Here is a 19,873-nt window from a genome sequence, read left to right as displayed (position 1 = left end):
AACGGTCTTCACGCACGGCACGGCTTTGTAACGGATCACACCCGGTTCCGTTCTGTTCAGAGACGAGTAATTACTCACGATAACTGCGACGTTTACTACTTTGTTTGAGGAGATTCTTGTTTTGTTTGACTGTTCTTTCAGACGGGATCCAGGGACACTTTCTTGGAGGCTTTAATGTGTTCCCGGGTATTGTAAAAAAAAAATCATTCAAACTTTGTGTTCGGGATTCATTTACAGAATCTATTCATTTACATCGCCCTGGAGTGTGTTTGCGTCGTAAGCACTCCAACATCCAACATCTGGACAAAAGAGATATTAATTAGGGCCTTCAGACTGAAATGAAACCCTGCGTGGCAATTGTTAGAAATTTCCATTTTTTCTATTCATCGAAAATGAAGCACTTCGAGAAGTTCGTTAATTACCGAATATTTCATCGCGGACAATGTTGCGCATGTTTAATTTCACATTTTTTTGCGGTGACAATGGAAACAACAACGAGCAGAGACAAAGTGAAGCCATCTCAACCACACGGTTTACAACTAGTTTATAGCAGCAGGGCGTGTAAGGGTCTTCCCTTAGAATGTCGAAAATACATAAAAGACAAAAGAAGAATAGAGAAGGAAAGGTGGACTCTGATAAAGAGACTCCTAAAGATGGGAAGGAATACTTACAGAAAGAAAAGAGTGGATTAAATGCAATTTAGGAAGACATTTAAGGAATGAACAAAGGGGAAAATAAAGTGATTAAGTAAGGAAGAATAACGATGCTAGAACAAGCTGTAACCGTGCTCCTCTGTGTCTCCCAGGTGGACCGTCTCATGAGCCCATGAATATGAATACTAAAGCGACCGTGCTCTGGGCCCTCCTCCTCCTGCACTGCGGCCCCACCGGGGGCAGCATCCTGTACCGGGTGCAGGAGGAGCAGCCCCCCAACACCCTGATCGGCAGCCTGGCGGCCGACCAGGGGCTGCCCGACTCGGGCCACCTCTACAAGCTGGAGGTGGGCGCCCCGTACCTGCGCGTGGACGGCAAGACCGGGGACATCTTCACCACCGAGGTCCCCATCGACCGCGAGACCCTGCGGGACTGCCGCGCCCAGGTGAAGGGCAAGCCCTGCTACCTGGAGTTCGAGGTGTCGGTGACGGACCTGATCCAGAACCAGAGCCCGCGGCTCATCGAGGGCCGCATCGAGGTGCAGGACATCAACGACAACACGCCGCAGTTCCCCTCCTCGGTGCTCACCATCTCGGTGCCCGAGAACACGCACATGGGAGCGCTCTTCTCCATCCCCGTGGCGACGGACAAGGACTCGGAGCGCAACGGCGTGGCGGACTACGCGCTGGCGGCCGGGCCGGACGCCACCACGCTGTTTGGCCTGCAGGTGGCGGAGGACCGCGGGGAGAAGCTGCCGCAGCTCATCGTCCTGGGCCTGCTGGACCGCGAGGTCAAGGACTCGTATGACCTGACCATCAAGGCGGTGGACGGGGGGCACCCGCAGCGCTACAGCAGCGCCCTGCTCCGCGTGGTGGTCACCGACGCCAACGACAACTCGCCCAAGTTCGAGAAGTCCACGTACGAGGCGGAGGTGCAGGAGAACAGCCCGGTGGGACACTCGGTGCTGCAGGTGAGAACGCTCTTACATTCACATTGCGGGCGTTTAGCACACGCTGGTATCCAAGGCAACTTACAATTTACAAAGTACATTTGTCAGAAGGAGAAACAATAATATATCGCTGTCGGTACAGAAAGGATGTTCATAGAACCAAGAGCAGAGCACTAACAATCACTATGTTAACCCATTCCCCGTACACAAAAAAAGATAGCTAGGATAAGATGTTTCACAATGCTATACTGTTTTTTAGTACAAGTACTACAGAACTGTTCTGCTGTTTTAGTTTCTTCTTCCAGAGTCCTGACATGAACCACCCCTCCCCGCCTCCCCCTGTTGTCGTTGTCCAGTCTGTGCACTTTGCAAAGCTTTATTAGCAGCTTGTTTTATTCACAAGCAACGCAATGCATCTAATCTACGTTATATGTATCTACATTGCGGCTACTTTGTGTATACTGTCGTGTTTTCTTTATATCTTGTGTGATTTTATTCTCATTTTCGTTTAGTTTCTTAATCTCTTTTTAATGATACTGTCCTGTACTCTTTCGCCGTGACAGCCCTCGTTCCTGTTAATAAACTACCATCTTATCGTGTCTCGCTAGCGAATTGTTTAGAGTCACTGATGCAGGAAAATGTTTTCAAGCCTCTTCGTCGCCACGCCAGAAAAATATCACAAAGTCTTAACCAAAAGTCTTAACCAAATGCATGCTTCTGTAATGTGTGTAGCTCGTTGATGCATGGATTGATTATTCCAATTATATGTGTGTATATATATATATATATATATGTGTGTGCTGTATTGAATCTCTTGGAAGCGAGGGTACCAATTTAAAATTCAAGAGAGCGAGGGGGGGGGAGACACCTGTTACTGAGTATTCAGTGAACAGCTTGTAAGACTGACTGCCAACTAAATTTAAACTTGAAACTGTTTAAAAATGTATTGGTTTTGGGATTTAAAACTCTGTATCGTTAAATCCACATACATACGCCAAACTATCTTATGATCGTCTCTCTCTAATTATGCAAGTTTGCCCTTGCAAGCATCTGGACATCATAGTATTTTTCTATCACAGTTTTCAAGAGGCAGTGCGGATGATCTGCTTTGAATGTTAATATTGCATGTTTTAGTCTTTACAAGTGAGGAGAAGAAATTGCATTGGAGAGAATGGAGGAAAATAGTGTGTGTGTAAGTCAGCATTTAAATGCGGCCTAATGGGCCATGATACAAAATGGCTGTGAGTACCACAGTGCATGTGCAACTGTAGGCCATGTTATTGATCAATGTGACAGCCCATTATTAATTCAGTCCTTTATTAACCGCTGATGTTGCCCACAACCCCATTTCCCACTAATTGTATCCGAATAATCGCCCCCAAATCCAATCCTCTAACCGCAGCTCTGTGACTCTTCTATCGCAGGTCAAAGCCAACGACTACGACATGGGTCCTAACGGGGAGATCGAGTACACCCTCCACCAGGCGCTGGACCCCGTGCCCAAGCTCCTCCGCATCGACCGCTCCACCGGCATCATCTACGTGAAGGGTCCCCTGGACCGCGAGGAGGTGGACAGCCTGACCTTCTACGTGGTGGCCAGGGACAGGGGCCCGCAGCCCAAGAGCTCCAAGACCTTCGTGACCATCGAGGTGACGGACCAGAACGACAACGCGCCCGCCGTGGAGATCCGGGGCATCGGCCTGGTGACGCACAGCGAGGGCGTGGCCAACATCTCGGAGGACATGCCGGTGGGCTCGCCGGTGGCGCTGGTGCAGGTGTCGGACCGCGACGAGGGCGAGAACGCGGTGGTCACCTGCGTGGTGGCGGGCGACGTGCCTTTCCAGCTGCGGCCCGCCAGCGACTCGTCCAGCGACAACAAGCGGAAGTACTTCCTGCAGACGACCACGCCGCTGGACTACGAGCGGGTCCGGGACTACCGGGTGGAGATCGTGGCGGTCGACTCGGGGAACCCGGCGCTGTCCAGCACCAACTCGCTGAAGGTGCAGGTGACGGACGTCAACGACAACTCGCCCATCTTCTCGCCCACGCTGTTCGAGGTGGACTTCGCCGAGGAGAACGCGCCGGGGGAGCGGGTGCTGAACGTGATCGCCGCCGACGCCGACAGCGGGACGAACGCGGAGCTGGTCTACAGCATCGTGGCGGACGCATCCATCAAGGGCCTGTTTGAGATCGACCCGCTCTCCGGGGAGGTGCGGGCCCGGAGCCCCCTGGACCGGGAGCAGCGGGAGCGCTACGAGTTCCGGGTCACGGCGGCGGACAAAGGGTCGACGAGCCACCGGGGAACCGCCACCGTGGTGATAAGAGTCCTCGACCGCAACGACAACGACCCCAAGTTCATGCTGAGCGGCTACAGCTTCTCGGTGCTGGAGAACATGCCGCCGCTCAGCCCCGTCGGCATGGTGACCGTCATGGACGTGGACAAAGGAGAGAACGCCCACGTCCACCTCTCGGTGGAACCCGACGGCGGGAAGTTCGTGGTGCAGAACGGCACCGGCACCATCCTCTCCAGCATCTCCTTTGACCGGGAGAAGGAGGGCAGCTACACCTTCCGGCTGAAGGCGGTGGACGGGGGCGACCCGCCCCGCTCCTCGTACGTGGGCGTGACCATCAACGTGCTGGACGAGAACGACAACGACCCCGTGGTCACCAAGCCCGCCAACTCCTCCTACAAGAAGCTGTCGCCGCTGGCGACCCCCGACAGCCACGTGGAGGTGGTGGAGGCGGAGGACCTGGACAGCGGGCCCAACGCCGAGCTCAGCTTCAGCATCACCGGGGGCAACCCCTACCAGCTGTTCCGCATCTCCCCCGCCAACGGGGAGATCACGCTGGCCAAGGAGCTGACGCGGAAGCACGGCGGGCTCCATCGCCTGGTGGTGCGCGTCAGCGACCGCGGGAAGCCGGCGCGCCACACCACCGCCCTGGTGCACATCTTCGTCAACGAGACCATCTCCAACGTCACCCTGGTGGAGACGCTGGTGGGCCACAGCATCTACACCCCGCTGGACCGCGACATCGCCGGCGACCCCGACAACGGCTTCGCCGCGCAGCGCAGCAACATCCTGTTCGGCAGCCTGGCGGGCCTGGCGGGCGTGGTCATGCTCATCCTGGTGGTGGTGTTCATCCGCCACCGCATCCACCGCGACACCAAGAGCGGCTACCAGGCGGGCAAGAAGGAGTCCAAGGATCTGTACGCGCCCAACAAGCAGGCGCCCAAGAACAGCAAGGGCAAGCGCGGCAAGAAGGGCAAGCCGTGCAAGTCGCCCAAGCCCCTGGGCGAGGAGGAGGAGGTCAGCCTGCAGAAGAGCCACAAGTTCAACCTGGACGGGGTGAGCGACAGCCCCCGCATCCACCTGCCCCTCACCTACTCCCCCGGCAGCCCCGACATCGGCCGGCACTACCGCTCCAACTCGCCGCTGCCATCCATCCAGCTGCAGGCGCAGTCGCCGTCGGCCTCCCAGAAGCACCAGGCGGTGCAGGACCTGCCGGCCACCAACACCTTCGTGGGCACGGGCGGAGACGACAACTCCACGGGCTCGGAGCACTACTCCGACTACAGCTACAAGACGGGCCAGTCAAAGTACAACACCAAGCAGGTAGGAGAGAGCTGTGCATCGATTGCTGGGCGTCCGTGGAGAGTTGGCCGGGGGGGGGGGGGGGGGGGGGGTAGTACAGGTTTGAATTCATTACCCACTAATCACAGGCCAGCAGATTGAGAATGCAGACTAAACTACTACTACTACACACACACACACACACAAACACACATTAGACGTAAAATATAAATAAAAACCTGTATTCACAAAGCGTATGACAATGAAGAAAAAAAAAGGGAAGAAATACTGTTATCGGTCTCTGTGCAATCACACAGCCTTCATCTTACAAATCACACAGATATCATAATATGCCATGACCCCCTCCTGCTACATATCACCGCTGGCCACAGCACTGTAAAGACATCAAGGTGTTCCCTCCCCATACACGCACGCATTCATCATCCACACAGATATTGCAGGTATTTGTATCCGTCGAGTTTGTGTGCTGTAATTTATACCCAGTGAAGGAGGATAGGCCAAACATGCAGTGGGGTATCAGACGTCGTGCAGACACATTTTAAGCCGTCGTTGAAACGGCGGTGAGGTAATTAATGTGTTGACGCTGATGGATTGATGTGGAATGGTTGCAGGTGTTTGGGACTGATTGCGACTTTTATACCTGCTAATGTACAGGTAGACGGGAGAAGGAATTTAGAGAATTGAATGCAGATGTTTATTTGAAATGCATTTTTTCAAGAAAACCTTGAAAAAATTCAACATTGAATAGTTTGATTGTTATTTGCAGTTAGTTTGCTTATAGAAGCTTATTTTTCACTGCAGGTGGAATTGCTTAGGCTTCGACCATACAAGCTAACAATAATCTAAATGTGTCTCGGTAGCTTGCTTGGATATTCATTTGTGAAATAAATGTAATGTCATGTATTAAGGTAAAGAATTGTAGTGAATGAATAAGATGTCTATCACATCTGCCCTATCACAGTGGTCTGTCCTGGGTTCCTCTTGAGGTTGTCAGATATTGCTGACATATTAGCTGCATTTTTTATAAAAAGAGGGGAACGTGTTGAAACGTTTCGTTAAGGTTCTGTATAAACGCTTGACACCGGCACCATTAACTACTATCTACTAACTACACATCTGCTGAGCGATGTGTAGCATCTTATCCTAGCTTTCTTTGTTGTATACGGGGAATGGATTAACCTAGTGATTGTTAGTGCTTGGTACTTGGTTCTATGAACATTCTTACTGTACCCACAGAGATATATTGTTGTTTCTCTTCTGACAAATGTACTTATTGTAAGTCGCTTTGGTTAAAAGTGTCTGCTAAACGCTCTGAATGTAAATGCATTTCTCAAACCTAAAGATGGGAAGTTTGGGGATCAGATTCTCCAGTCGAACTGCAAACCGTCCAGTTAGACATTTCCGTGTAATATCCCACCCTTACGCTATTAATAGAGTAGAATAATAATTGAGGATTTAAATTACTTCAAGATGCTGTTAACAACTTCTGTTTTGGTATTTTGTCCAATCGGGCCCGAGTTTATTGACCGAATGCGCTGAGATCTGCCCAGTGTCCCATAAATTATGAATGCTATCGATTTTCCCCGTGATCATAAATTGTGGTCACATAGCCAGTATTTGAGTCTCCCGTATAACCGGCCTGAAGGATGGGAGAGGAGCGGGGAGCGGGATTAAAGCACGGGGTCTCCAGGCCGCTGCTCCAGGGGCTGTCAGGGCGGCGCCGCCATCTCTGTGAGCAGAGGCGGCGGTGGGCGGCAGGACGTGTTTACGGGGAGGGAGAAAACAAGGCCCTAAATGATTCAGCGGACACGGGGATCCTCAGTGATCCTTGGTATTTTTAGAGCGTCGAGGTGCGGGCGTCCGTCTCTCCAGCTGGCAATCAGAGAGAGAGAGAGAGAGAGAGAGAGAGAGTGAGAGAGAGAGAATGGGAGAAAGAGAGTGAGAGGGAGGTTGGGAGAGAGAGTGAGAGAGTGAGGATGGAGGAGAGCGAGAGAGCGAGCGCATAAGGGAGATAGAGTGGAAGACGGGGGGAGAGAGCGATGGCGAGGGAGAAAGGAAAGGCCATGTTTGGGTGACATATTTTCTGCTACTCCGCCTGACCTATGGGGGCTTTGATCTCAGCAGGTCACTCGCCCTTATCTCCTCCCTCCCTCCTCTTATCTCTCCTTATCCTGACAACATTTGGCACAGCCGGAATCACCATGGAAACAGAAATATTAATAGACTCAGAGGGGGGATTACAAATGGAAAACATTTTTTTTGAAGGCAGCCTTGGGATAAAAAGCCACTATGCTCCTCTGGGCTGCCGCCTTATCTGTGTGTACGTGTGTGTGTGTGCGTGTGTGTGTATGTGTGTGTGTGTGTGCGCGTGCGCGTGCGTGTGCATGTGCAAAGAGATGTCATCAGGAGTGATGAGATGTGTGTAAAACAGAGACATGACAACATTGTAGATAATCTGATCAGCAGATTATCAGAGGGCAGATCATCTTTACCCGTGTGTCATATTCAAAACAACCTCGTCAATCTCCCCGTAAACATCCCAGATATGGATAATATCGTCTGCGTATTCCTTGAACTCCGGATTCCAGGCCTTCCAAGATGAATCACGTACGGCCGCATCAGACATTGAATTACTCCTCCCAGTCGCTGCTACTTTCACCAAACAAGCTCTGACATCAAGACGCCGCAGATATCTCACAATAAACCAATCAACACAAATTAAGGGAAACGTGTGTATGTGTGTATGTGTGTGTGTGTGTGTGAGAGTGTGCGTCTATGTGTGTGCAGGTGCGTGTAAGTGAATATGTGTGTGTGTGAGTGTGAGTGTGTGTGCGTGTTTGCGTATGTGTATTGCGGGCGACCATCTGCTGCAGAACGTGTGTGTGTGTGTGTGTATTTATAGGCCACAGTGTTTCTGACACAGTGGGAGTGGGATGCTGAGATGTTTGAGGAGCTCCGGCAGATGTTGGTTGACAGCTGGAGTGCGTCGTGGGTGGTGTCAGTTTAGGATGGGGAGGGGGGGGGTCCGCACTCGCAGTCACCACACCACCTCCACCAGCGCCAACACCAGCACCACCCCCACCAACGCTCCCCCCCACGACAGACCACCGAGCATGGACGCGCCTCCGCACTGTGTTGAAGTTTGCTCTGGAGGTGTGGAGGAAACAAATCAGTTGCCGCGGTAACGGAGATAAACCCGGCGACTGCATGCGCAGGTGGGCAGCCTACCTCTCTGTCTCCCCGCGTGATGGACAGATGTGATTGACAGGGTGTGTATAAACACGGCCAGCTGTTGGAGCTCGCGCGACATACCTCGGCAGATGTTGCCTCTCGCTCGCTCAGATTTTCCGACCGACAGAAGCCGGCCAGATGTTTCGCGGTGCCCTCGCGTTAATTAACATCTCCGCTCGCGACGCAGAATGTCCCCTTCGTTGATGTTTGTATTGTCATCGGATTTCTGCGGGTGCAGAACCACGCGTCACTGGTCGCCGGAGAGTCTCGGTTTCTGGGTCTTTGACGCCCGGAACTAAAAGGTTCTTCATCCTAACCCCAAAATATCCGAAGTCTATAACCTGTGGGCTTAGGGATGTAACGGTATGAAAATTTAACCTCACGGTTATTGTGACCAAAATTATCCCGGTTTTCGGTATTATCGCGGTATTTTTAAAAGTGTGTTCAATATGTTCAGAAAGCACTGATAGGCCTACGGACACTGAAATAGTTTAAAAAAAGTGTTTATTATATTTATTTATATATTCTATTTTCAAAAGTGCAACTTTTAACATCAAAGGAACAAGGGTTCAGCATGTAAACAGCTTATTTATCAGGAACATTTACAGTAGTGCAGGTTTAATCCAAACATTCAAGACATAAAGAACAATATGGGAAAGTAATTATTTGTGTTACTGTAAAAAAAAAAAGTAGCTTTGTAGATGCGTGTGTCGTTGTGGGATGCTTCATTAAATTAGAGTTGTTTACAACGGATGTCGACAAAGTCTTTGCTCCTGGACATAATGTTCACTTTACATGCACATTCTTGCCTTTGAACTCAATGAATTTGAAGTAGTGCTTATATCTCCACCTTGAAAATGCCAACTTTTCATCGGATTGCTCCGGACTCGCCATCTCTACTGCTTCATCGAATCTGTTTGGTGTTTGTGTATGCGTGTGGCACGCGTATCCTGGCTTGTGTGTAAAAACACTGGCTCCGATTGGCTACCATGAAACACGACTCTGCCTTAGCCAATCATAATCGCTAACCCACCCGGTCTCCGTCCTCACTAGCAGTTTGTGTGTGCAGCCAGGGGTGCGTTCGGATTACGCAGTTTATTCAATCAATTCATAGTAACGCACCGCATTTAACTGTCAGTAACGGTAACAGCGTTGTAACGACGGAAAAATTAATTAGTTAGATTACCCGTTACAGAAAAAATAACGGCATTACCTAACGCCGTTATTTCAAACGGCGTTATTCCAAACACTGCTCGGATGAAGCGCTGGGAAGGATTTAAAGCCCATGTTGCAGGTTAACCGGAAGTTTCGATTAATGGGTACATAAAGCACTCAAGATATGTATATAAAGTTAGAAATGTCTCCAAAATGGTGTTAAAGTCCAGTTTTTGTAGTTTTTGGTTAGTAACGGTTATTTTTTTACGCGCTCGGCGATGACGTCACATGAGGTAGTCGTGGTGGAAGGTAGCCTCAGCCTTGAAGCTGCTACTAGAGCACTATGCCGTCTAACTGGGATGAGGAAGAGGCTCAATGGGAAGAGGTGGCAAGACCCACAGTTAACATTTATGATATTTCGAACCGGTTAGACGTGAGAGGGCGAATGAGGAAATACCGAGAGCCGATGGCCGTCAAAGACAAATAAATGCATGGTCAGAGGAGAATGACTGGAGAGTTGGTGAAGTGTCCTGGTGAGCTATTTAGAAACGCAGCAAGGAGCGCTGGAGCTAGTAGTCTAACCGTGTGTTCACACCGCACTTCGCCCCGCGACACGTTTCAATGTTAAGTGAACGTGGAGACGCGAATCGGGCGAATTTTTTTTTCGCCGATACGCGCGACAAGATTTGATTGACAGCGCGAAATTTTTCCTCGTGAACGGCGAGCGCGTTCACGTGGATTCGCGCCGCGAATAATTCGCCCCGCGAATAAAGTTAAAATATTTCAACTTCTTCGCGGCATTTGCGTTGAAACAGCCAATCAGCGTTCACTCCCTGTGGGTAACGTGGGTGAAGTAACGTAAAACAGCCAATCAGCGTTCACTCCCTGGGTGACGTCACGTAACAGCCAATCAGTTCACTCCCTGGGTGAAGTAACGTAAAACAGCCAATCACCGTTCAACCGTTCAGTGAACCGCAGCTTGGAGGAGAAAGTGATTGTTGCCGTTTGCGACTCCCGCTCTATATCTACATATAATATATAAATATCTATATCATATAATATATACGATATATATAATATCACGGCACAAAGCGGTGTGCGCCTCCGGATTATATTATTAACCCATAAACGACGGGCTCTCCCTCTTCCACAACAGGTACAGACACACATCTCGGCCATGGTTGATGAGAATGGCATGAATGACCGTTGTCAGGCAAAAAAAAAATTCGCCCCGCGAATGCACACAAAAATGCACAGCGACAGATTATGATTTGTCGCGCGGCAACATTCGCCTATTCGCGCGAATAGGCGAAATGGGACAAAGTGCGGTGTGAACACACAGTAAAGGTGTGTTCACACCGCACTTCGCCCCGCGACACGTTTCAATGTTAAGTGAACGTGTAGACGCGAATCGGGCGAATCTTTTTTTCGCCGATACGCGCGACAAGATTTGATTGACAGCGCGAAATTTTTCCTCGTGAACGGCGAGCGCGTTCACGTGGATTCGCGCCGCGAATAATTCGCCCCGCGAATAAAGTTAAAATATTTCAACTTCTTCGCGGCATTCGCGTTGAAACAGCCAATCAGCGTTCACTCCCTGTGGGTAACGTGGGTGAAGTAACGTAAAACAGCCAATCAGCGTTCACTCCCTGGGTGACGTCACGTAACAGCCAATCAGTTCACTCCCTGGGTGAAGTAACGTAAAACAGCCAATCACCGTTCAACCGTTCAGTGAACCGCAGCTTGGAGGAGAAAGTGATTGTTGCCGTTTGCGACTCCCGCTCTATATCTACATATAATATATAAATATCTATATCATATAATATATACGATATATATAATATCACGGCACAAAGCGGTGTGCGCCTCCGGATTATATTATTAACCCATAAACGACGGGCTCTCCCTCTTCCACAACAGGTACAGACACACATCTCGGCCATGGTTGATGAGAATGGCATGAATGACCGTTGCCAGGCAAAAAAAAAATTCGCCCCGCGAATAATTCGCCCCGCGAATGCACACAAAAATGCACAGCGACAGATTATGATTTGTCGCGCGGCAACATTCGCCTATTCGCGCGAATAGGCGAAATGGGACAAAGTGCGGTGTGAACACACAGTATGAACAGCAGTGCATACAATAACAACTTTTTTTTTTTACTGTCAGTGAATAGCATCGAGTGAAAGTCAACGTTTTCTTTATATCTAGTGACAGTGATTATGTCGTTGGCTTTATTTCTAAGCTTTTACCTCTTTCTCCGGTGAAAATGTTGTTTGCAAACGTAACCGAAGCCAAGTAGGCTGGTCATGTCTTCAGTGTGATTATTTTTGATAGTGCTAACTAGTTTTCCTCGTGATTGATTGTCATTGACACCGTCAGGGTACCGCTTACCGGGACAGGGAGAGAGTAGTAAGCGTGTCTTTCTCGCTGTGTTTGGCAGGTGTCTGTGTGGGCGGTGTCGTCCCATGGAAACTGTGGTGGAGAGATTGTGTTGTAGGGAGGTGAGCGCGTTTTGGTCGCTGGTCGAGGAGCTTACCCCGATGTAAGATGCAGATGTAACGTGCCTAACTGAGCATCCTGGATTTGAGGCATGCTGCCTGAATCCGTTTGTGCTAAAGATAGCATCAGTGTTTCCCACACATAGGCCAATATGTGGCGCTGCGCCACAGATTGAACAACGAGCGCCACAAATTGAATACGCTTTTCTTATTATTTTTACTTGAACGCGATTTTTAAATGTAACTCCGCCAGCCCGTAATCGCGCCCCCGAAATGCTGCCAGTCCGACATGTTCCCATTCCGACAGCCCTGTGCGCGTATGCAAATTAGCCATGTGCGCCAAACAGAAGAAGGGCCCAATCTTGCGCCCGGCGCAATCGACTTTCTACACCGACGCATGTGTCGTTGCTAGTTTGCACCCGGCGCAAAGCTGATCTTCCCCCGCAGCAACCAGGCACCACTACACTTGCATGTTAAATATTATGATGTCAAAGATTATTCATACGTGTGAAACTGCATAGAAATAGCGTGTGGATTGTGGAAACATTTTTTTTCCATAGGGCTGCATGAATGAACATGAATGAAGTATAGTAGGCTATGCCATGCGTTAAAATAATAATAATACATTCGAGCAAAGTATATTCCAGGCTTCCAAAACAAAATCTAGTTTTAGAGTAAATGATTGGTTAAATTATTTGGGAAAGAACAGCTGATACAACGGTAAGTTGTACTTTTAAATCAATGCATCTGCAAACACCATATAGCGAACATATGTTCTTGACCCAGACATCGTGTACAAGCCCATTACTTAGGATTGAAGAGTATTTGATCGTGAGAAAACTGTTTTACCGCGAGTGAGTATTTAATAGAATGAATGCGGGTGATGCTTGGTGCGCGCCCATCTGTCTAAACACACGCAAATTAAACACATAAGTGTATGAGAAGGAAATCGAGTCAGTCGACCTGCGATAAGCAGCTGATTCTGAACGGACTCGTCTTCGAGATGGACGTGTTCTAACGCATTTTTAATCAATGAAATGTTAACACAACAGTATATATCTGACCATTTAATTTTCGAAATTTTAGGTGAAGCCGAGCTTCCCTTGCAGTCGAGAAGTCGCCACTACGAAAGAATGCAATGTATCCAACTAGCGGGATCTAAACAAACTAAGCTCCAGTGAATTACTACAATGCAGAAGTAGTGGAGAATGGCGAAACACAGCAACTCTAGCCTACTCTCAACCAAAATAAAACTAATCGCCGCCCGGTGCAGCAGTGTGAACTGCCCCGTTTTTAGAACGTCTCAGCCCGTCTCGTCGCAAGGAGTTGCGAGTTGCAAGCAGTTGCGTCGCAACTGCTTGCATTGCTACCTGGTCTGTGGGAAACACAGTAGCATACTTATATTTCAGGCAGGATCATGGTCCCCTTCAAGCCAGCAGGCACGAGTATGTTCATTAGGCATGGGCGATTCGCGAACGATTCGGTCAGAACGAAAGAATCCCGAAGGTGAACGACGAGAACTGATTCCCAAAAAGAAGAGAACTGATTCCTTTTTTTTTTTTTTTTTTACATAAAATAAAAATATGGTCACGTAAATAAAAGATACAAACGAACAGAGCTTCGTCTCCCCTCGACTTCATATTGATTGAGTCTAAAACGTTCTCAAACCACACGTGTGTCATGTTATGTTGTTATTCTATCTATCTATCTATCTATCTATCTATCTATATATATATATCTAGGCTATCTCTATCTATATATTTACTTATATAATCTGACACTGTCACTCTCTCACTAGCTGCTACTCGTCTCTCTCAAAGATATCAAGGCGGGTTTTCGGCTGTCGTCCCAAAGCGGAGTACCTCATGTGACGTCATGCAATGCATTGTGGGAGAAATAAGAATCATCGCTAACCTGTTAGCAAACCGCTAACATATCACCTACTTTTCCTTATTATATTTCTTTTTTGTGATACCCTACAACATCAAATACAATGGATAATTGTTTAAATGTTTATTACCAACTAGAAAACTGCCAGAAAAGAAAAAAAAAAAAACCTGCACATTGGCCTTTAAGCACACGGTTTCCACACCGCGGGCGCGGTTATCCACCGCGATAATAATTTTATTTGAAATGAAAACGGTAATTGTTATTGACAACATTTTTTATCGCGGTTTACCGTTACACCGGTAACCGTTACATCCCTAGTGGGCTCCCATGAGCAAACACCTAACCTAATACCTAACCGCTCCTGAACGACAATTGGTCCTGATATTCACTGTAGTGGCGTTGGATAGAAGCGTGTTCTAAATAACGAGCAGGGACATGACTATAATGCTTGATAAATCTGAAATGATAAATTGCCTGCATTTATACAGCACTTTTCTAAGAAGTGGCCACTCAAAGCGCTTTACAATATTGCCTGACATTCACCCAGTCATGCACACATTCACACACAGACAGCGGTGCCGACCATGCAAGGCGATAGCCAGCTCGCACAGCCAGAACACTAGTTCGAGCCGGGGATCAAACTAGCAACCTTCCAGTTACCAGCCAGCCGGCTCTAGACGACGGGACAGAGCAGCGATGGGCAGCGATGCACAGCGGTGTCATCCTCCATACCTGAGGCTCCTACGGTCCCTCACTGCGTTCTGTGTTTGTTTTCCCTCCCGTATTCCCCCTGGCTCTAATCAAGAGCAGCTCGCTCATTACCAGCGCCGCCCCTGGGCCCTCGCAATCAACAGAGGTTGTGCTTTTGTTTCAGTGTCATGTGAGACGCGTCGCGTGTCTCGGCGTTTCACCGCGCAGCGAGAGGCACGCAGACGTGCGCCAACCTCGCCGGTCTGATCGCTCTGCCTTTCTTGCGCCTGTGTGAGAAACGCAGTTACTCAGTTAATTGCAAAATTGTGCACAAGGATCAATGGAAAGCTGTTCAAACGCCTTGAGGTGAACACGCATGCTATGTGTGGAAGGCCAGCAACCTCTCTGCCGCTCATCACAACCCCAGTCTGTTTCCCTTCGCCTTCCTCTCCCTCACCTCCCAACGTGTGATATTGCCATCGCCGTTGCCCCGGAAACCATTCGCCACACATCCATCCCAAAGTGCTGATAATTAGCCCGTCTGGCTCCTGGATCTCACACCTATCTTTGTTTTTCTACCACGGCATCTAATGACGCACCCCGCGGCCTCACCCTGCCCCCCTCCCCCTGCCCTCTCCCCCTGCTCTCCCCACGAAGACGCTAAAGGGACTCAAAGAAAGGGCGCGGTCAGGGCTATGACAGGCCTTTCTTTGATCCCTTCAGTGTATTCAAACAAAGGGCGCGGTCAGGGTTAAGAAAGGGCGCGGTCCACTGTGGACTAAGCCCCTCAAACCCACCTCGTTGTTGAGCAGAACCGTCTCCGTGATCTCAGGGCCTTGCGTTTGAGGCGGGATTAGCGCAGTCAGACAGCGGTGGCGGCCAGGGTGTTTTGTAGATGATGTCACATCCGATGGTCTTTGGCTTGTTTTTTCGGAACCGCCGGGGACTTTCTGAGGCGTCTTCACTTTTTCTGGCGGGATCGGTGGAGCCTTGAGACGTTGGCCATCTGTATTGTGTTTGATTAGGAGCGCAAACACACACTGCGCATTCACCGTATCTTCCTGTCCATCTGCCTTTCAACATTTTCCTAGACAAAGAGGAGGAAATAGACACCCACGCATGCACAGACGCACACACACAAGCATACAGAAACGCACGCACAGACGCACACACACGTGTGCACACAGTGGGGCGCACTCACCACGACGCACACACACCTACGTACCCATATGCCGTAGCGCAGTACAAGTTTTCCCTGGCTTCTCCTCCACTGTAGATGGCAGAGGAGAGGAGGAGACTTGTCCAATAACATCCACTATCACACCGTCACTATTAGTAAGATAAGAAGAGAATAACTTTATTTATCCCAGATGGGAAATATGCATAACACAGCCAAATTATTTTCTATAATTATGTACACAACATCTATCTTTCCTCAATTGTATTCTTGTTTACTTGTTGTTCTCCTGTTGTAAGTGTTACATCTGTTATGGTGACGTATGGAACTGCTCTATTAGTGAGAAGCTTTCAGATTCCAGCACTTAATCAAATTGAGAGGGAGAGAGAGGATGGTAGGGAGAGTAAGGGCGAGAGCGAGGGAGAGGGAGGGAGAGGATGGTAGGGAGAGAAAGGGCGAGAGAGAGGGAGAGAGCTCCAACCGAAGGACAGGCTGAGTGGTATTGACTTGTACACAACAGAGAGGGTGGGGAGACAGGGGGAGAGAAAGAAGAATAGAGAGATATGGAGAAACAGAGAGAGATAGATTGAGAAAAAGAAAAGGTGAGAGAGAGAGAGATGGAAACAGAAGGCTGGGAGAGGGAGAGACGGATAAAATGAAAGAGATGGAGAGAGAGAGAGAGACAGAGAGAGAGAGAGAGAGAGAGGGAGAGGGAGGTGGTCAAGGTGTTCTCCTCCCGGGAGAGAGTCAGAAGAGAAATGGTCCAAACCTCCCAATTAACAAATCCTTGGTGCTAACGAGCTAACCTCTCGTTGAACCAAGACACGCAGACACGCACACACACCCACACGTAAGCAAGCACACACACACACACACACACACCCACACGCAAGCAAGCACACACACACACACACACACACACCCACACGCAAGCAAGCACACACACACACACGCACACACAAAAAGAAACCGCCACACACACGCACACAGACACACACACATCCACATGCACACGTGCACACACACAGACAGACCCACACATAAACACACAAAAACACAAACACACACACAAACACACACACACACACACATTGATTTGGTTTGTACCTTGGAGCTGGATGGGGAGAGGTGATTGGTGGGTCCTTCTCTAACCAGACAGACAGCTTCAGATGAGTTCTCCCAGGTGTGTGTGTGTGTGTATGGGGTTGGTGGGGTTCTCTACTTGTCAGCCCTGATGGAGCTTGTCGGCTTAGTGTTGGATGTGGGGGGGGGGTTAGGAACACACACACACACACACAAACACAGACACCGGTATGTGTGTGGGTGTAGGAACACACACACACACACACACACACACACACACACACACACACACACACACAAACACAGACACCGGTGTGGGTGTAGGAACACACAAACACACACACAGGTATGTGTGGCCATGTTTAACTGACATCCGGGTGTGTGTGTGTGTGTGTGTCTGTGGGAGTGAAGTAGCCAATTTGTGCAGAAACTTTCCCTTCATTAGTCGCTAAGAGGGGATTAGGGCGGCGGGGACAGGCTGGGCCGGGGGGCCGTCGGGCTGTCACGCCATTAGGCCTCCAAACAAACACTACTGATCATATCGATCCCGCCCCCCCCCCTGCTGCAGACCCTCTGGTTGGTTGTGTGTTCCAACCGCTGGTTGTGTGTTCCTGTTTTGTGTTCTTTTATGAAGTCGACCTCACTGGAGTTGTGTTGTGGTACCGGAAAACCCCTGCGAACTGTGGTGCGTCTGACGTCTGACCAACACGTTGAACTGTGACTCGGACCGCTGATGAACATGCGAAGGGGTCCGGCCGCCCAATCAGAGAGGAGCAGACGTCCTCCTCGTCCCATCGATCAGGGCTCCTGAGTCGCGGACGAGGCGACGCCGTCCGCCCCCCCCCCCCCCCCCCCCCCGCTGTGGCTCGGCCTCGCCATTAGGACGGCGTTTATTCAGATTTGAATCTGAAACTTTGCGTTGATGAAAGCACATCGTGAGAAGCTTTGATGGAGTTTGAATATATTACGGATGTGTGCGTTCATGTGTGCGCAGCCAACACATTAAAATGCAAATGATTGGGAAGGCATGCACCTGAAGAGCATTATTCCAGCGCGGCTACCTTCATATTTCTTGTCGATTACATCCCATAATATCATTGAGGGCCACCTTTTTTTGTGATTTATATGCGGGGCCTGAAAATGATAAAAGTGCAATATCAAAAATTGCGGTACTCCCGGCATTGATCAAATCTGATGAAAGCCGAGTTTGGCGTTTACTTTTATCCTCATATTCCCCCGTCTCTACATTCACTTTTTCATTTTTCATTTTTTTCTCTTCTGCAAGTTGTGGTTTATCCGATTCCCGTCTTTTATGTAAAAAATAAATAAAAGGAGCCAGTCCTTTAGGTGGGGCTGGGTGTGCAGGCCTGGCTGGCTGATGGTATTGCCTTTAGCGCAGATATTGAATCGCCACACACACACACACACACACACACATACACGCAAACACCCCAGCCTCCTTACCTTATGCCTCGCAGATTAGTGCTTTTATCAATAAGCAGCTTAGCACCAAAGTGCCCCTCAATAATACACCGTGGTGTTTCCACCCCTGCTGAGTCTAACTCCAGGGGCTAGTCTCTCTCCCTTCATCTCTCTCTCTCTCTCTCTCTCTCTCTCTCTCTCTCTCTCTCTCTCTCTCTCCTCATCCCACTCCATCTCTTTCCTCTCCTTCATATATTTCTTCCTCTTTTCTCCCACCTATTCCCTCCTCTCTTCCTTAATCCCTCTCCTCTCCCTCTCCTCTCTCCTCCCTCTCAGCCTCCCCTTCCCTCCCTCCCTCCCTCTCCTCCTTCCCTTCCCTCCCCTGCCCCCTCTCCCCCCCTCCGCTCATGCTCAGTTGCACCCTGTTTTCCACCCCTCTCTCGTTCTCCCCGAAGCTGAGCGTTAGCCTTTCCAAAGGCGTATCCCGTAATACTGTTTTCCCCGCTCCCCCGGAGGGTCAGGCCCCAGACTGGACCCAGGGCCCCCGGGAGCAGGCCGGGGCCACGGGGCCCCTGGAGTGGAGTGTCTGTGGGCCCTCAGAGGACGGTGGAGCCCATTAGGGCCCATTAGGCCGGATGTCTCCCAGACACCTCCTCGACTGGGCGGCTGGCCGCAGCCACGACGCACCATCGTTCACAGGAGGAGGGAGCTCGGCGAGGCTCAGAGACGCAGCGAGATATGATGTCTTAGTTCAGGACCCCCTGAAACGGGAACATTAAAGTGCTTTGTCCTGATGAACTGCACTTCCACTGCGTTTAGTTAGCTGCGTTAACTCGTACAGCGTTCCTGCATCACTGAGGCAAACATTTACTCTCTTCTTTATGTCAAAGATGAGCCGGAAACCAAAGCAAAGGTTAGGAACAATCAGTGCCCACCATCAAAGTGGTATTGACCAACAAAGAACAAACACAAGGCGCTGCACGCATAAAGTGTAGCAGCAGCGGAAATCACAACAACAGCAGTCATGTTTGTTCTCTGAGATCAGAGTGTCAGTAAACATCAGAATGCCATATAAACACATTCGGGCCAAAACCAGGATCATTTATTCATTATGTCTGCGGTATCTCCCCCACTCCAGCACATTGGCGGCACGTGGGGTGATTTTTAATTACAGAGGAAACATAATGGCTGACATAATGGCCCAGTGTCATGGCCGCCGCTGCTGCCCCTGAAACCCAACCCATTTGGGAGAAGTGTTTCTTCTGGAAACACTGAAAGTGTGTTTGTTTTAGGATCAGGTGATTCGTGTGCATCAGGGACAAGGTGTTGGGCTCGGGGTTCAAAGGCTGTGGGTTAGTCTACCAGATGGCATCCTTTGAGCAAACGCACTTCATTTTGACGTCTAAAACGCGGTAAGTGTCTCTGGATGTGTGAGCTTAACGACAGTAAACAGTTAGTCGTTACAGTTACCGCGCCTCGCAGCTCGTTCGGAGCGAGCTCTGGCAGCTGTGAGGGTGCAGAGAGGTGCC

The 19,873-nt window shown here is 49.7% G+C and overlaps 1 protein-coding gene across 1 annotated transcript in view; it reads left to right on the top strand.

The window, feature by feature from the left end:
* Positions 1-831: 831 nt before the first annotated feature.
* The window catches only part of pcdh1a (protocadherin 1a), a gene marked incomplete at both ends in the record, with an annotated part of 20,683 nt that continues 1,641 nt past the window's right edge, over positions 832-19,873 (top strand). The window contains 3 exons of the mRNA XM_084473666.1: positions 832-1,623; positions 3,027-5,216; positions 18,860-18,928. Coding sequence (XP_084329792.1) covers positions 832-1,623; positions 3,027-5,216; positions 18,860-18,928 — 3,051 coding nt within the window. The remainder of the gene's footprint in view (positions 1,624-3,026; positions 5,217-18,859; positions 18,929-19,873) is intronic.

This window comes from Micromesistius poutassou, assembly GCF_964030765.1.
Source record: "Micromesistius poutassou genome assembly, chromosome: 10".
NCBI lineage: Eukaryota > Metazoa > Chordata > Actinopteri > Gadiformes > Gadidae > Micromesistius > Micromesistius poutassou.
This window is presented reverse-complemented; position numbering and strand designations above follow the sequence as displayed.